Below are 19,496 nucleotides of genomic sequence, written 5' to 3'. Positions count from 1 at the left end.
ATCCTGTATGCACCCACCAAGCTGGGTGCTCCTGCTTCTAAGCAGTCTATTGCGCGCTGGATTTGTAGCACTATTCAGCTGGCGCATTCTGCGGTAGGCTTACCGCAGCCTAAATCTTTAAAAGCCCATTCCACACGGAAGGTGGGCTCATCTTGGGCGGCTGCCCGAGGGGTCTCGGCTTTACAACTTTGCCAAGCAGCTACTTGGTCGGGGGCAAACACGTTTGCAAAATTCTACAAATTTGATACCCTGGCTGAGGAGGACCTGGAATTCTCTCATTCGGTGCTGCAGAGTCATCCGCACTCTCCCGCCCGTTTGGGAGCTTTGGTATAATCCCCATGGTCCTTACGGAGTCCCCAGCATCCACTAGGACGTCAGAGAAAATAAGAATTTACTCACCGGTAATTCTATTTCTCGTAGTCCGTAGTGGATGCTGGGCGCCCATCCCAAGTGCGGATTGTCTGCAATACCTGTACATAGTTATTGTTACAAATATCAGGTTTTGTTGTGAGCCATCTCTTCAGAGGCTCCATTTGTTATCATACTGTTAACCGGGGTTCCTATCACGTGTTACATGGTGTGGCTGGTATGAGTCTTACCCGGGATTCAAAAATCCTTCCTTATTGTGTCAGCTCTTCCGGGCACAGTTGCTAACTGAGGCTTGGAGGAGGGTCATAGGGGGAGGAGCCAGTGCACACCAGATAGTCCTAAATCTTTCTATAGAGTGCCCAGTCTCCTGCGGAGCCCGTCTATTCCCCATGGTCCTTACGGAGTCCCCAGCATCCACTACGGACTACGAGAAATAGAATTACCGGTGAGTAAATTCTTATTTTCGTTCGGTTTAGGTGCTTTATACAGCTAAACCTGACCTCCTATGGACGTGATAATGGGACTCCATTGAATATTGCCACTGCGATTTCCCCGTCACCTTAGATGAGAGATCGGGCCAATGATCAGTTGAATTCTGCCCAATAACGTCCCAACTGGTTGTGTAATTGTGATGTCTGGCCAGACATCTTAAGCGGCCTGTTGGTAAGTGTCTATAGCTTACCAAATTGGTGGGTGTGTCAGTCTGTTGGGTGTGTACCCAGCATGTGATTGACTTACACCTAACCAAAAATAAAGGGTAGTTAATGATAAAGAAAAGCGTCAACAGTAGAAGAGATGTATTGTTATAAACTGATTCTATCAAGTAACTTGTAGGAATAAATCAATATGTATGCAAGTCTAGACGAATCTAGTTACATGACTCACAAAATTACACAGCTGGCAAACAAGATGCTGCTTAGTGATTGCACCTCTCGATTACTTCAATAAAAGCAGTTTGCTGTAAAGTGATTGAAGTTTATTCCAATTCTTCTGTGTTCCACTGTTTACCAGGGAACTGCAATTCCATAAGACAGACGGCCTTGGTCCTGTATAATTTGTCAGTTTTCATGTACCAGGACATTATAAGAACAGTGATTTTAATGATTACATTTTGCAAGCAATGAGTGTTGGATGTAAACCAGATGGTTCTAGAGAAATTATGTATATAGTTGGGGCTCCGGATCCTGGAGGTCAGCATATCGACCCTGAGTTAGCGCAACATAGCCCCTTGCGGATTTGCTGTGCTCGACACACAGCGGGCTCGGTGGCTGGCTGCGCTCGCCACAGGTTCTGTTCCCACTCTATGGGTGTCGAGGACACCCACAAGTGAGAATAGTCCCTGTTGGTCTGCATTCTGTTTGCCGGCATTTTGATTGCTTGGGATCCCGGCGTCTGCATGGTGACGGCCGGGATCCCGAGCTGCTGTCACATGACCACATCCCATGCTGTACGTACCGATGCATGAGAATGGGTTACAACACAGTGGGAGTGATTCAGAGGTTGGTGCCTTTGATGTAGCAGCCACTTCTGCGTGTTTATTCTAGTACTGTAGCCGATAGTCATCCCATTGAGACGCTCATCGGCTGAGGTGAGAATCCACCAATGTGTGCGCGAAGACAATTGGACTCTGGTGGGACATGGCTGCCAGTCCCTGGCAGCAGAATGCTCCCAACACACCTGCTGTTAGCCCCCCTGCCCCCTCCCTGCTTGGTCTGCCTTACATCCAGACACAGGGCTGCAAGTGCGGCTTTATACGCAACACAACTGCAGATATCAGCAAGCTGCCGCCCAGAAATGAAGAGATTCTCACGGTGGCTCCCGTAACTTATTTGCGTACACATACGTAGCCTATATGCAAGAAAAGAAAATATTGACTGCTTGTCTAGGTCCATGGCTGCGCAGGGTGTGGATCATTAGATCGACAGTGTTCTAGTTCGACAGGTCAAAAGGTCAACATGAGTTCATGGGGGTTTTTTTTGTCTTTTTCTCCGTACAGTGACCGGGAAGCCGAATTAGTGAACCGTGTCCCCTCGCATGGCTCGCCATGCTTCGGGCAAGGTGCCTTGCTGCGCTCGGCACATGTTACTATTCCCAATCATAGTCCGTTTGGATCGTTAAGTATGAAAAAGTAAAAAAAAAAGAAAAAACACGTGAAACTCATGATGACCTAGTGACTGTCGACCTATAGTGATGGACCTAAACATTGTCGACCTAGGTACTGTCGATCTTCAGACCGGATCCCAGCCGCATAGACTGGCTGCAGCAGTAGTGATGCCGGCGCCATGTTCTTGTACGTTAGAGTAGGCAACTGACATCAGACACACACCCTGAAAACCGCCATGACATGCCTGCATTTAAAAACAACCCCTAATCATTAACACCCCCAAATGGTCACTTCCTGTCAATCACTTTGCGTAGGAATCCTCGCTGTGTGCGGGTATGCAGTGATACCTTGACACATGTGCAATGTGAATGCAACACAAGCGCAGTCTGCAGATCCAGTTCCGTGGAACATCAGCTTTGCGTACTTCTCTAAAGTTGCATACACACTTGGCATTTTTGCCCAGCGCGTATGAACAGCGATGATCGCTGACATTGCTGGGCTGAAAATCGCTCGGTGCATACACAGAGTGCTTTTCCCTGCTGCCCAGCCATGTCAGCGAGGGTGAGCGGCTTTCCATAGCAGGACGCTATGGAAAGCCGCTCACCCTGCCGTTCATCTACTGATAATACCAGTAGGTGAACGGCGTCCGCCAGCGATGAAGCGGGAGCGCGCATTAGTGCTCACCGCTTGTGCATACACACTGGGTGGCTTTGAGCTGAAAGCAGCTCAAAACACCAAAAGTGACCTGCTTTCAGCTCAAAATCGCCCAGTGTGTATGCCTTTACACACCGACTGAGAAACCATCTTTCCCCTACACAAGTGTTAAACATCCCTGTATGATGAGCCAAATATCTGACATTTTTAATCATTGGTCCATAAGACCTTCTTCCAGTTTTCCGTAGTCCACTAATGGTTTTTCATGTCCCATGCAAGTCCCAAAGCCCTACTTTATGTGAATTTCTGCTTGCACCCTTCTGAGAAATCCACAATAAATGAAACCTTGTCACTGGGCACCCAAAGCTATGAAACCGCTCTGACTGACATTCATACAAACCATGAAACACACACATTTCCCCAATTCTTTCTATCCTTGCCTCTATATTTAATTTTGTTTGTATTCTGGTGTGATTCTATTAGTTCTTCCTATTAATGTTATCTTTTTATTATAAATGACCAAAATCTTCCCTTATAGATGTCATATACAAATACACATTGTAGTGTTCACTCTAGAATTTTTTTAGGGCAGGGTGCTGATCACGGGGAGGGCACATTTTTCATTCGTGAGGGCACATTTTTAAGTTAGAAGGTCAAAATTAGGTACATACTATAATGCTTGGTGCTCCCATTCCTATAGGTGAAAGCATGGACAGTGCGCGCCGGAGGCGTGCAGCAAAAATTTAGGGGAGTTGTTTTGTGGGGAAGGGGCGTGACCACATAATAGTACCAAATCACATTATACCACACAATAGTGCTGCTTATACACATTGCACCTGGTAGAACCTCCTATACACACTGTGCCAGGTGTATACATATTGCGCCAGATAGAGCACGTTATACACATTGCACCAGGTAGAACCTCCTATGCACACTGCGCCAGGTAGAGCACGTTATACATATTGCGCCAGATAGAGCACGTTATACACATTGCACCAGGTAGAACCTCCTATACACACTGCGCCAGGTAGAGCACGTTATACATATTGCACCCGGGAGAGAGCACTGAGGCACACTGCACCCGGGAGAGAACACTAGGAGGAAGGGGAGGACGGGCACAGGGCAGATGCAGAGCGGCACTCACCGTTGCGGAGGATAGCGCTGTGCCGGGTCAGCGGGGCCGGTCTCTTGATGCTGACGGCGGAGCCCAGGTCAGCGCCCACGCCATGGTGAGGGGGAATCAAACCATGCCGGAGGACTGGCGGGAGACACCGCAGGCTCTGCTTGGCTGCTCCTCCCTACTGCACGCTGACCCTGTCTCCGCCTTCAGCTTAGAGCTATCAGCGCGGCGGGGGGGAGAAGGGACAGCGCAGTGGGGGGGGGGGGGGAGAAGAGCAGTCCTTAGCAGGGCGGCATTCTGTCACAAAAAAGGGGCAGGGTGCAGCGCCCTGCGAAAGAAGCTTAAAGTGAACACTACATTGTATCAACAATAGTCTTAATGCCATCTTTACTGATGCATGAAATTAAATTGGCAGAATGTTTGATATGGCACGTCAGAGCATACAAGCTAGCGGGAGTTTACGTTTAGTTGAAGTATGGTAATGAATATGCTAAACTGTTCCATAATTAACATGAATAGTTATTTAGATTGTTGTTCCTTCCCTATCATTTCCTTCATTCTGTGTTTTTGTGAAGGTGATAACGCACCAGCCAGTCATTACGGGTTTGAAAAAAATGACAGGAGCTGAATGACTGGTGTGTTATCCCCTTCTACTTATCACTTCTTTATCACTTTTTCCATGCTTCATACATCTGCCCCAATGTTTGAAGGTGATAGCCTTAGACAGCAATTGTGACATTTCTTCTGGCTGTTTTTGGGATTGTTCTTTATCTGTTGCATAGCAACACTATTTCGTTGTTATGTTAGTCCAAGGCAAGGGATCCTGATCTATGAGCAGCAGGGGGATTCTTAGATAAAAAATTTTTTTTTTTTTTGTCCCCCCTTTTTCCTTTCTTCCCCCTCAATCAGTAGGTAGTGTCATAAAAACGTTTTGCCCACCTGTTAGAACCTTTACTGCCTGGATCAGTGCAAGCTTTCAGGATTTTTTGTTTGAGCTTTCAGGCTTTTGTTTACATAAAGTATAGATATATCTATATCGGTCATAGATTTAGTGGTTATTTTCAACACTTAATTCCTGAATGTAATTGTACTACTTGATGAGTATTTTCATTTACACACACACACACACACACACACACACACACACACACACACACTTTTTTTTTTTTAATTTTTGGGGGTTTTGTTTGCTCTGCTTCTTTTTTGCAAAACAAGAAACGTTGTCAGAGGATAATCAATACAGGTCTGAGAAGCTGATTATCACACGAACCACCTAATATTAGTTTTTTTGTTGTGGGGCTCAGATGATACCATCACCAATTATGACGCTGTCATGCACTGGCAGATTGATAAGTATAGCCACTCTAAGATCCCAACACTTATTATAGCATCTGTCAGCATGTTGACCTTGGATGGTGGGACGATTTTCCTTTGCCCTGGACTATCCCTGATTGCCCGTACCCACCGGACGATTTATCAAACAATAGAACAATCTTGTTCCGTCCTTCATTAAACTGTACCGGGTTGCATGCGATATCTTTCAATCGTCCAGCTAGAAGATGTCGCGGGAGCACGCCATCCGGTGTACACACTTCATGATGTAGACTGTTTGTTCTGATATGGAAAATCGTCTTGACATGGTGGTAGTGTGTGCCCAGTATTAGCTTTAGGAGGTAGTGGCATCTCTTTCTGTGGCTGATCTCACTGCTCTCTTCAAAACACCTGAATGTGGGAATTGCCTTACACCAGCTACAGAAAGGGATGGCCACTGATGCTTTAAGTTTTTGTGCAATGTTCTTGGCTACTTTATTGTTGATTATTTCTAAACTTTAGAAGCACTGTTTTTAAGATCCTCAGTAGAGTGCAATGGTGCCTAATAAACACTTTGGGTGTGGCAAGCTTTCTGATTGCCGATTTAATTGTCTGCAGTCCAGTATTAACTTATTTAGTTGTAGGTCACAAAATGTCAGCCTTGTGTCGGTCTGCAGTATAAAGCAGAAACAACATAAGGAGAGGAATCCCTTTAACAAGTAACTTGGTAAACAGTAAGTTTCTGCTTGAATAACAATATTTGGTTTTGCAGGGCGTGCATTTCGTTTGGCCCTAAAAACAGATCTATTGGTGCCGCAGCAAAAAACCAGGTAAGCTGCCATTGCTGTGTTTTCCCATATCCACTACTGATTGGTTGGCTGAGTAGTAATGTATTTTGAGCTTAGTGTCCATCTTCTCTCCTTGGGTGTAATCTATATCCTTAGCTCAAGCCTATTGCCTACAGCAGTCCCCGTGTGGTGTGAAGATTATACCTCACCATTATGTTACAGGCTCATGTTATAGTATTTATTGGGTTATACTTGGCACTTTATAAGGGTAGTTTTTGTGTACTCCCATATACAGTATGTATCTCTAATTCTCCTGACTAAGGGTTTCCTCTGTTTTATCACATGTTAAGTCCTGTTTCCCCTAATGTGAGTGTTCTAAGGGAATTTTTCCTTTTGCTAATCATTTTAGTTTTGAAACCTGCTGAGTCATTTTTCCTGATTTCTCCTAGATCATTTCCAATGCAAAGAACACGTTACAAGGCTTCAAAAGGTTTCATGGCCGAGCTTACACTGACCCTTTCGTCCAGGCTGAGAAGCCAGGTCTGGCCTGTGAGCTTGTTGAGTTACCAACAGGCTCAGCTGGTATCAAGGTAAATTTACTGTTAAATATATGCCAGTCTGACAGTCCAAGCTTTGGCATTTGGGAGGTGGTTTTACACTTATATCTGTTTTTTTTTATACTGTAGGTCATGTATTTGGAAGAGGAACGAAACTTCACCATTGAACAGGTGTCTGGCATGCTGCTGACCAAGCTCAAAGAAACCGCAGAGAGCGCAATGAAGAAACCTGTTGTTGATTGTGTTGTTTCTGTAAGTAATTCTTTGCAGTTGTAGAAGATCACGTTTATAATGAGGATTATGCATCGATTATGGCATTTCAAAACATGGGTTAAAAAGTATTATGAAACAAAAATAAACTCTTTAAAAGCACATTGGTACCACTACTACAAGCGTCTCAAGCAGGGTGTGGCCACACCCATGTATTACCCTCTGAGGGAGTGACACCAAAATGCTGGCTTCTCCGCAGTGGCAGGAGTTCAGTGTGAATTATTTTTCTCTTACGTCCTAGAGGATGCTGGGGACTCCGTAAGGACCATGGGGTATAGACGGGCTCCGCAGGAGATAGGGCACCTAAAAAGAACTTTTACTATGGGTGTGCACTGGCTCCTCCCTCTATGCCCCTCCTCCAGACCTCAGTTAGATCTTGTGCCCAGAGGAGAATGGGTGCACTGCAGAGAGCTCTCCAGAGTTTTCTGTTGAAAAAGAATTTAGTTAGGTTTTTTATTTTCAGGGAGTCCTGTTGGCAACAGGCTCCCTGCATCGTGGGACCGAGGAGAGAGAAGCAGAGCTGGCTTGTGAAGTTGGGCACTGCTTCTAAGGCTACTGGACACCATTAGCTCCAGAGGGAGTCGGAACACAGGTCTCACCTGGGGTTTGTCCCGGAGCCGCGCCGCCGTCCTCCTCACAGATGCCGAAGATAGAAGCCGGGTGAGTATGAGAAGGCAGAAGACATCTTAGGCGGCAGAAGAAATCAGATCTTCATCTGCGCGCCATTGCTCCCAGTCACACACACACAGAGCAGCACTGAAGGGTGCAGGGGGGGTGGGGGGGGGGGGGGGTGCGGGTGCCCTGGGCAGCAATATTCCTCACTTTTGGGCAAATTCAGATAGATTAGGCTGCGGAGGCAGTAAATCTAAGATCCCCCGCCATTTTAATAGAAAAGTCACTGGGACTTGGGTGGGCGGGGCTTGATCCTCAGCACTAACCAGCGCCATTTTCTCCACAGAAGCTGCATGCATGAACGCTGGCTCCCTGGTCTCTCCCCTGCTGAACTTCACAGGCTGGAAAAAAAGAGGAGGGGGGCACATTAGCGACGTAATGAGTGGGAATTGATATATTATATATTTTAAAAAAAAAGGTTATCTGGTCATATATTTTCCAGTGTTTTTAAACGCTGGTGTGTGCTGGCATTCTCTGTCTCTACTAAGGGCCTGGTTGGGGTTTTGTCCCCTTATAGGTTAATCCCTGTGTGTGGGGGGTGTCGGTACGTGTGTGCCGACATGTCTGAGGCGGAAGGCTTCTCCAAGGAGGAGGTGGAGCAAATGAGTGGTGTGTCCCCGTCGGTTGTGCCGACTCCGGATTGGATGGACATGTGGCATATGTTGAATACAAGTGTGGCATCTTTACATAAAAGGCTTGATAAGGATGATTTAGGGGGGACATCAGGGGGTCGATCCTCGGATTGGACCGACTCTCAGGGCCCGTCGGGGTCTCAAAAGCGTCCCTTAACACAAGACACTACTACCGACACGGATTCTGATTCCAGTGTCGACTACGACGAAGTAAAATTGCACCCTAGGGTGACTAAAACCATTCAGTGTATGATTGTGGCAATAAGGAATATGTTGCATATTGAGGATGAACCCTCGGTCCCCGACACAAGGGTACACATGTTTAAGGGAAAGAAACAGATTATTAATTTTCCCGCATCTCATGAATTAAATGATTTCTGTGGAAAAGCTTGGGAGACTCCGGAAAAGAGACCGCAGATCCCCAAAAGAATTTATATGGCATACCCCTTCCCTAAGCAGGACAGGGTGATTTGGGAATCATCCCCCACTGTGGACAAGGCCCTGACGCGCTTGTCCAAGAAAGTGGCGCTACCGTCTCCTGACACAGCGGCCCTTAAGGACCCTGCAGATCGCAGGCAAGAAACTACCTTAAAGTGTATTTATTCTCATACGGGTGCCGTGCGAAGACCGACAATTGCTTCGGCATGGGTGTGTAGCGCAATTGCAGCTTGGACAGATGAGCTGACAGATCAATTTGATAATATGGATAAGGATACTATATTCTTAACTCTAGCCCATATAAAAGACGCAGTCTTATTTATGAGGGATGCTCAAAGGGACATTGGATTGCTAGCTTCTAGGGCCAATGCCATGTCTATCTCTGCGAGTAGATCCTTATGGACTCGCCAATGGACGGGTGATGCGGATTCCAAAAAACATATGGAAGTACTACCCTATAAGGGTGATGTATTGTTTGGGGATGGGCTGACGGACCTGGTTTCCACAGCTACAGCAGGTAAATCAAATTTTTTACCATATATTCCTCAACAGCAAAAGAAAGTAACACCCTATCAGATGCAGTCCTTTCGGTCGCACAATCCAGAAGAGGTCGGGGATCCTCTTTCCTTGCCAGAGGTAAGGGCAGAGGCAAAAGAGCACCTGCTTCGGCAGGTGCCCAGGAACAAAAGTCCTTCCCGGCTGCTCCAAAACCCACAGCATGACGCTGGGGCTCCCCTGAGGGAGTCCGCACCGGTGGGGGCACGTCTTCGACTTTTCAGTCAGGCCTGGGTCAGTTCAGACCTGAATCCCTGGGTGTTGGAAATAGTTTCCCAGGGTTACAAATTGGAATTCGAGGAGGTGCCCCCGCGCCGATTTTTCAAATCGGCCCTACCAGCTTCCACATCGGAAAGGGACATAGTGTTAGCTGCAATTCAAACGCTGTGTATACAGCAAGTGATAATCAAGGTTCCCCTGCACCAGCAGGGAAGAGGTTACTACTCAACCCTATTTGTGGTCCCAAAACCGGACGGTTCGGTCAGACCTATTTTGAATCTGAAATCCCTAAACCTGTACATAAAAAGATTCAAATTCAAAATGGAATCACTCAGCGAGAATAGCCAACATGGAGGAGGGGGAGTTTATGGTGTCTCTGGACATAAAGGATGTTTACCTTCATGTTCCCATATATGCCCCCCATCAGGAATACCGGAGATTCGCTGTACAGGATTGTCATTACCAATTTCAGACGTTGCCGTTTGGACTTTCCACGGCCCCGAGGATTTTCACCAAGATAATGGCGGAAATGATGGTGGTCCTGCGCATGGAATCACAATTATCCCATACTTGGACGATCTCCTGATAAAAGCGAGATCAAGGGAGAAATTGCTGAGCAGTGTGGCGCTCTCTCTGAGAGTGCTCCAGCAACACGGTTGGATTCTAAATCTACCGAAGTCACAGTTGATTCCGACAACTCGACTACCGTTCCTAGGTATGAAACTGGATACGGAGCAAATGAAGGTCTTCCTCCCAATAGAGAGCCCAGGACATCCAGAACATGGTCAGAGACCTGCTAAAACCGAAAAGGGTGTCAGTTCACCAATGCACTCGAGTTCTGGGGAAAATGGTGGCGGCCTACGAGGCCATTCCCTTCGGAAGGTTCCATGCAAGGACTTTTCAATGGGACCTTCTGGACAAGTGGTCCGGGTCCCATCTGCACTTACATCGGAAAATAACTCTGTCCCCAGGGGCCAGAGTGTCTCTCCTGTGGTGGTTGCAAAGTGCTCACCTGCTGGAGGGTCGCAGGTTCGGAATTCAGGATTGGATCCTGGTTACCACGGACGCGAGCCTCCGAGGATGGGGAGCGGTCACACAAGGAAAAACATTTTCAGGGTCTTTGGTCAGACCAGGAGTCCCGTCTACACATCAATGTGTTGGAGCTCAGGGCCATTTACAACGGCCTTTGACTAGCGGAGAGTCTTCTTCGAAACCTACCGGTTCTGATTCAATCAGACAATGTCACAGCAGTGGCTCATGTGAACCGCCAAGGCGGGACAAGAAGCAGAGTCGCGATGGCGGAAGCCACAAGGATTCTTCGCTGGGCGGAAAATCATGTAAGCGCTCTGTCGGCTGTTTTCATTCCGGGAGGGGACAACTGGGAAGCAGACTTCCTCAGCAGACACGATCTCCATCCAGGAGAGTGGGGACTTCATCAAGAAGTCTTTGCAGACGTAACACGTCTTTGGGGAACTCCTCAAATAGACATGATGGCGTCATGCCTCAACAAAAAGCTTCGGAGGTATTGTGCCAGGTTTCGGGACCCTCAGGCAGTGGCAGTAGATGCTCTGATAACACCGTGGCTGTTCAAATCGGTCTACGTGTTTTCTCCTCTTCCTCTCATCACAAAAGTGTTGAGGATCATAAGACGAAGAAGAGTACGAACGATGCTCGTTGTCCCAGACTGGCCTCGAAGGGCCTGGTACTCAGATCTACAAGAGATGCTCACAGGAGATCCCTGGCCTCTTCCTCTGAGGTAAGACCTGTTGCAACAGGGGCCCTGTGTATTTCAAGACTTACAGCGGTTACGTTTGACGGCATGGCGGTTGAACGCCAAATCTTAGCGAAAAAGGGGATTCCGGTAGAGGTCCTCCCTACTTTAATAAAGGCTGGGAAGGAGGTGACTGTGAAGCATTATCACCGTATCTGGCGAAAGTATGTGTCTTGGTGTGAGACCAAGAATGCACCTACGGAAGATTTTCATCTGGGTCGTTTTCTCCACTTCCTACAGACAGGAGTGGATATGGGCCTGAAATTAGGCTCTGTTAAGGAACAGATTTCGGCCCTCTCGATTTTCTTTCAGAAGGAATTGGCTTCTCTTCCAGAAGTCCAGACGTTTGTAAAGGGAGTGCTGCACATCCAGCCCCCTTTTGTGCCTCCGGTGGCACCATGGGACCTCAACGTGGTGTTGCAGTTCCTAAAAATCACACTAGTTTGAACCGCTTAACAAGGTTGAGTTGAAATTTCTTACCTTTAAGGTGGTCATGCTGTTGGCCTTGGCATCAGCAAGGCGAGTGTCTGAATTGGCGGCTTTGTCACACAAGAGCCCCTACTTGATTTTTCATGTGGATCGAGCTGAATTGAGGACACGTCCGCAATTTTTGCCTAAAGTGGTTTCTTCATTCCATATGAATCAACCTATTGTGGTGCCTGTGGCTACAAGTGACCTGGAGGTTTCCAGATCCCTGGACGTAGTCGGGGCCTTAAAAATTTATGTAGCCAGAACGGCTAAAATTAGGAAAACAGAGGCTCTGTTTGTCCTGTATGCTGCTAATACGATTGGCGCACCTGCTTCAAAGCAGACTATTGCTCGCTGGATCTGTAATACGATTCAGCAGGCTCATTCTACGGCTGGATTGCCGGTACCAAATTCGGTTAAAGCCCATTCCACTAGGAAGGTGGGCTCTTCTTGGGCGGCTGCCCGAGGCGTCTCTGCATTACAGCTTTGCCGAGCGGCGACTTGGTCGGGGTCAAACACTTTTGCTAAATTCTACAAGTTTGATACCCTGGCTGATGAGGACCTAGCGTTTGCTCAGTCGGTGCTGCAGAGTCATACGCACTCTCCCGCCCAATTGGATGCTTTGGTATAAACCCCATGGTCCTTACGGAGTCCCCAGCATCCTCTAGGACGTAAGAGAAAATAAGATTTTAAACCTAACCTACCGGTAAATCTATTTCTCCTAGTCCGTAGAGGATGCTGGGCGCCCGTCCCCTGTGCGGAAACTCTGCAAGACTTGTATATAGTTGTTGCTTACATAAGGGTTATGTTACAGTTGGAATCTGTCTTGGACCGTTACTGTTGTTTGTTCATACTGTTAACTGGTTATGTATGTTCCAGGTTACATGGTATGATTGGTGTGGGCTGGTATGAATCTTGCCCTTGGATTGCTAAATCCTGCCTTGTATTGTCCATCTCCTCTGGGCACCGTTCTCTAACTGAGGTCTGGAGGAGGGGCATAGAGGGAGGAGCCAGTGCACACCCATAGTAAAAGTTATTTTTAGGTGCCCTATCTTCTGCGGAGCCTGTCTATACCCCATGGTCCTTACGGAGTCCCCAGCATCCTCTACGGACTAGGAGAAATAGATTTACCGGTAGGTTTAAAATCTTATTAACAGTTTATTTTATAGCGCAGCATATTCCGTTGATGGGAGCATCTGTGTGCTCAGTGGCGCTCCCAGGCACACAGGGCGCAATGAGCGTGGCTTCATCTGTACATTCTCCCTATCACAAGGCTGCTTATGTGACTGAAAAGCAATGTTTCTTATGAAATCTATCTTTATAAATACAAATAAGAGATGTATGCCATGGCACCAAGACTTTCTGTTTGTATCACACTTAGAGCTGCACACACAACAAAACAAATATAGTGGGAAACCATGTTCAACTGTGAAAATGAACTAAGTGTTTTGTAGACCGTTTATATTTGCATATATAACTTATAGGTGCTTGTTTTAGTAGTGTGGTGTGTTGTTTTTTTTTTTTTTTTTTTTTTCTAACTCCTTTTACAAACTCCATAGAGCTCATTCTGAGTCTGTCTGGTCATCATACTTTGGGGCAGATGTATTCATCCTGGAGAAGGGATAAGGAGGTGATAAGTGGAAGGTGATAACGCACCAGCCAATCAGACTGATTTGAAAAATGACAGGAGCTGACTGGCTGGTGCGTTATCACCTTGCGCTTATCACTTCCTTATCCCTTCTCCAGGCTTAATACATCTGCCCCATAGTTTGATGTTCCTATGATGTGGCATGTGAGCATAAGCTCATTGGTAGACTTGATGATGATGATGATGATAATACTGTGTGGTTTGGGTTTATAAAATGTTGGCTACAGATGTAAACATTTAATCTTACTTTCTCTAACGTCCTTGAGGATGCTGGGACTCCGTAAGGACCATGGGGAATAGACGGGCTCCGCAGGAGATAGGGCACTTTAAGAAAGCTTTGGATTCTGGGTGTGCACTAGCTCCTCCCTCTATGCCCCTCCTCCAGACCTCAGTTTTACACTGTGCCCAGAGCAGGATGGGTGCACTGCAGGGAGCTCTCCTGAGTTCTCTGCCTAAAAGCATTTTTTGTTTGGATTTTTTTCTCTACTTTTTCAACTTTTTCACAGGGAGCACTGCTGGCAACAGGCTCCCTGCATCGAGGGACTAAGGAGAGAGGAGTAGACCTTCTTGTCTAAGATAGGCTCTGCTTCCTCGGCTACTGGACACCATTCGCTCCAGAGGGAGTGAACGCAGGTTCGTCCTGGGCGTCCACCCCCGGTGCCGCGCCGCTGTTCTCACAGAGCTAGAAGAACAGAAGACAGAAGTCGTCAGGCGGCAGAAGCCTTCAGCTTCACGGAGGTAACGCACAGCACTGCAGCTGTGCGTCATTGCTCCCATACACCTCACACACTCCGGTCACTGTAAGGGTGCAGGGGGGGGTGCCCTGGGCAGCAATATAAACACCTCTTATGGCAAAAGACAATATACATGTACAGGTGGGCACTGTACATGTATATAAAAGAGCCCCTGCCATATTTTTTGTAAGTTTGAGCGGGACAGAAGCCCGCCGCCGAGGAGGCGGGGCTTCTCCCTCAGCACTCACCAGCGCCATTTTCTCTCCACAGCACCGCTGAGAGGAAGCTCCCTGGACTCTCCCCTGCTTACACACGATGAAGGGGTGTTTAAACGAGAGGGGGGGGACATAATTGGCGGGTAACATATTTTCTCCTTCATCCACTAGGGGCCACTGGAGCGTAGTTACAATGGGGAAATAGTAGGCAGTAATTGGGAGCTGGCACTTTAAAATTTCAACACTGAGGCTAGCTCCTCCCCTACTATCTCCCCTCCAAGCCAGTCTCAGTTTAGTGCCCGAGGGAGCTGGTTCACTTGGGTTTTATCTGAAGAATTTTCTTTTTTCTTTATTATTTTTATTTTTCTTACTTACACTCACAGACTGGCAGCTCTGCCACTGCCAGTCTGCACCGCGGGAAGCTGCCGGCGGGGTCCCATCGCAGCTGCGTGCGGCTCGGGATGGGCCCTGGCTGATGGAGACATTGAGCTCTCCTGAGCTGGCCGGACACCGCTGCATGCGGCGCGTGTCGGGGCCGCTCTACCAGCAAGAAGATTCCGGCAGCATGGCAGCGGTGAGTATCAGTGGCCGGACACCGCTGCGTGCGGCGCGTGTCAGGGCAACTACATCGGGACAGCGGTGAGTACAATTTCTCCCCCTCCACTGTTGTATAATTTTACATTTACAGTGTGCCCACTGTTTATTTACTCAATTTAACTGTGCAGTGTGCTGAGTGATAGAGGGCATTTGTGGGGGCACTCACCCAGAGAGATCCCGGCTCCCCTCTAATAAAAGCCTTTGCTTAAAATTTAAAATGGGCGCCATTGAGGTGGGGGCGGAGCTTTAGCCCGCTCTGCACAGCGCCCGCTCTGTGCAGAGGGCTCAGCGCTTCCCGGCCGCGGCATACATTGCCGGCGGGGGATACAGGACGCTCACCGCTTAAGCTACACTGAAGCGGGTTAGTTTTAAATTTGGCGACAAAACGGGGGGGTGGAGCTAACTCCCGCTCTGTACAGCGGGCTCAGCGCTCCCGCTCCCCGGCCGCTGCAGCATGCCGCTCACCGCTTCAATCACGGCTTCTGAAAGCTCCTTCCCCTACACTGACATAGTATCATGCCTGGCTGTACTGTGCATGATACATAAGGAGGGGAAGGACCTTAATCCCGCTTTCCTCAGCGGGCTCCCCGGCCGCTGCTAACAGTGCTCTATAGCCCAGAGGGATCTCTCCCTGCAGGGGAGACCTTTGCCGGGCATTTCATAGAGGAAGCCTGCTCTGTAACAGGAGCTGTGTCTCAGCTCAACAAGGTATCTAGTTGCATAGACACTAGTATAGCATATTAAGCAGGAACCCAGGTTTTCTCTACCCTATTGGCTAGGAGTGTATATTTATATCACCCTGGAATATGTTTTTCTCTACCCTATTGGGTTCACTATGTGTATAGATATATATGTAATGTATTTATATCACCCGGACATATGTATTTCTCTACCCTATTGGGTTCAATAGGGGTATGTATGAGATATAGATGTGTGTGTGTGTGTGTGTGTGTGTATGTATGTATGTATGTATATATATATATGTGTGTGTGTGTATGTGTATGTATATGTATATATATATATATATATATATATATATATATATATAATATATATATATCATACCATATATATATACCATATATATATATATATATATATATATACCATATATATATATATATATATATATATATATACCATATATATATATATATATATATATATATATATATATATATATATATACCATATATATATATATATATATATACCATATATATATATATATATACCATATATATATATATATACCATATATATATATATACCATATATATATATACCATATATATATATATATATATATATATATATATACCATATATATATATATATACCATATATATATATATATATATACCATATATATATATATACCATATATATATATATATATATATATATATATACCATATATATATATATATATATATATATATATATACCATATATATATATATATATATATATATATATATATACCATATATATATACCATATATATATATATATATATATATATATATATATATATATATATATAGCAGTATGTACAAAACAATGAGCGGCACTCACGGCGTCTTGTTAAATGATGCAGTCAGAGACAGTCAGTCCTTAGCAACGTTTCAATGCTTTATGCATTTTTCTCAAGCTTACAAACATTAAAAAGTAACTCACCTATATACCATGATCACCACCTGTGCAAATCATCGTGGAACCGGAAGGTGGTCCCACCGCCCGTCTCCACGACGCTGACGCGATCCTAACCTCACGTCATCAATTGTGCGCCCATCACCATGACTACAACATAACGGAACATAGAATGCTGCATGTAACAATCTATACGATCTCAAATACTGCTGACAATGTAACTTGTTAAAATAAAGTTCACAACCAGGTAACCATTGTAATATGCAATAATGGATAAAGTTACTCACACCAAGAAACCGAGTGAGAAACACTGTGGCACCACACCACACATTGATCATACTAATCTTAATAAAATACAAACTGATGAACAAAAAAATCTAAGCATATTACATAAAACAATTGAGCCCTAGGTGCTCATTAAGGCCCCGAGGTGACACAGTATCCATACGCTGGATCCACTGTGATTCCATTCTAAGGAGCTGTAGCCCTCGATTACCCCCTCTGAGGGAAGGTTGTACCTGGTCAATCATCCTATATTTCAAAGATGCAAGGGAATGTCGGGCCACGGCAAAATGCCGTGCTACCGGCTGTTCACTTTTACCCGTGGATATAGCAGCTTTTATGGCCGACCTGTGGACTGTCATACGTTCCTTAAACATTCGCTCTGTTTTACCTATATATGACAGTCCACAGGGGCACACCAACTGATACACCACATATTTTGATGTACAAGAAAGTCGGTACCGTATATGAAATGTCCGACCAGTATGGGGATGTTGGAACGTGCTGCCTGGTATAAGGTACTGGCACGTGGTGCATGTGCACCTATAGCAACCTTTTCTGACACCAAAAAGAGAAGACTGTTCAGCAATATTTGAAACATCTGATTTAACCAAATAATCGCGTAAATTTTTATTACGCTTGTAGCTGGGCATAAGCCTACAATTTGTTAACTGAAGATCCTGATCTGATTGGATAATGTGCCAATGTTTCTTAACTGAACCCTGAATACTTTGACTAACTGAATTAAAATTATTGACCCATGGAACAACACTTACTAAATTAGACTTCTTACTCTGCTGAAGTAACATGTGTCGGTCCATTGCCAATGCCTTATTTAGTGCCTGATCCAGAAGTTTAGGACAGTAACCCCGGTTGATAAACTTCTGGTACATGACACACATTTGTTCTCTGGCTAATGTTGGATCCGACGTAATTCTTTGGACCCGCAAGAATTGCGAGTAAGGCAATCCTCTTTTTAATGGTAAGGGGTGACAACTTGAAAAATGAAGTAAATTATTTCGGTCAGTGGGTTTAGTGTAGATGGAGGTAGAGATCTTGTTATCAACTATGGAGATCTGTACATCCAAAAATTGGATACTCTTAGGGTCCATGGTGAAAGTAAATTTAATGGGATGTATTTTGGAGTTGTGCTGATTAATGATATCTATCAAAAGATTTTGGGGGCCCTTCCATATAATAAGCAGGTCATCAATATACCTGCAAAAAAATTGGATATGAGATGATATTTCAGCATCAACAAAAAATATCTCCTCCTCCACACCAAACATATAAATATTGGAATACGATGGGGCCACACTGGACCCCATCGCACACCCTCGGCATTGAAGATAATATTTGCCGTCATACAAAAAATAATTTTTTAATAGGGTCATTTTCAGTAATTTCAAAAACAATGATATATCAGGACCATCATAATCGGGCTGTGTATTAAGAAACATCTCTACAGCTGCCAGACCTTCTGTATGTGGAATCACTGTATATAGGCTCTGCACATCAATTGTGCAGAGAACTATATCAGTGGGTAATGGTGGCATGGCTTCCAATCGTCTAAGTAAGGTACTGGTATCAAGAAGATATCTAGGCATGCGTTGTATAAAAGGCTGCAATATGTCATCTAGGAAGATAGATACAGGCTGAAACAGAGAACCCCTGGCCGAAATGATAGGTCGACCAGGGGGCCTCTGCAACCTTTTATGTATCTTTGGTGTCGTATATAACAGTGGCACCACTGGGTGAGATGGAACAAGGGCATTTTTAACTTCTAAAGGAAGTAACCCCTCCGCCACTGCAGTATCCAGGCAATTAGTAAGTTCCTTGACATATAAACCTGTAGGGTCATTGGGTAACAAACGATACGTATCCCCATCACTTAATTGTGAGACAATCTCTTCTTTATAGTCTCGCAAGTTCTGTATCACCAAGGCACCGCCTTTATCGGCGGGTCTGAATATAAGATTCTTATTCGCAGCTAGTTCCATAAGAGCCTCTCGCTGACCCCTGGTCAAATTATCACGTACCAAAGGGGGGTGTTTAATTAATGGATCACAGTCTTGTTCGACTAAACGCATAAATGTGCGAATTGACGCATTATGCGACTGGGGATCAAAAGTTGATCTTGGCAAGATCTTCTTTAACTTGTCAGGAATTTTAATTGGTGCGTCCTCCTTCACCAAGCACGGATTGGAAACTGATTTAGCAAAAAACTCCTTTAATTTGAGTGTTCTATGCAACTTATGTTTCTCAATTGACCATTGGAGGGGCTGGGGTTTGGATAAAGGTACAAAGGATAGTCCTTTGCTAAGGACCTGTTTCTCGATATCATTAAGCTCATAGTCCGAAAGATTAATTATCGAGCTGACTTGGCTTTCGTCGTTTTGGGGGGTTTGGTACCCCTGCCTCGGCCTCTGCCCCTGCCTT

At 45.6% G+C, this 19,496-nt stretch overlaps 1 protein-coding gene across 2 annotated transcripts in view; it reads left to right on the top strand.

The window, feature by feature from the left end:
- The window catches only part of HSPA4 (heat shock protein family A (Hsp70) member 4), a 123,116-nt gene that overhangs the window by 23,088 nt on the left and 80,532 nt on the right, over positions 1-19,496 (top strand). For both annotated transcript variants that reach the window (XM_063928153.1, XM_063928152.1), the window contains exons 2-4: positions 6,331-6,388; positions 6,796-6,936; positions 7,033-7,155. In XM_063928153.1, coding sequence (XP_063784223.1) covers positions 6,331-6,388; positions 6,796-6,936; positions 7,033-7,155 — 322 coding nt within the window. The remainder of the gene's footprint in view (positions 1-6,330; positions 6,389-6,795; positions 6,937-7,032; positions 7,156-19,496) is intronic.

Source organism: Pseudophryne corroboree, chromosome 6 (assembly GCF_028390025.1).
Source record: "Pseudophryne corroboree isolate aPseCor3 chromosome 6, aPseCor3.hap2, whole genome shotgun sequence".
NCBI classification, from domain to species: domain Eukaryota; kingdom Metazoa; phylum Chordata; class Amphibia; order Anura; family Myobatrachidae; genus Pseudophryne; species Pseudophryne corroboree.
This window is presented reverse-complemented; position numbering and strand designations above follow the sequence as displayed.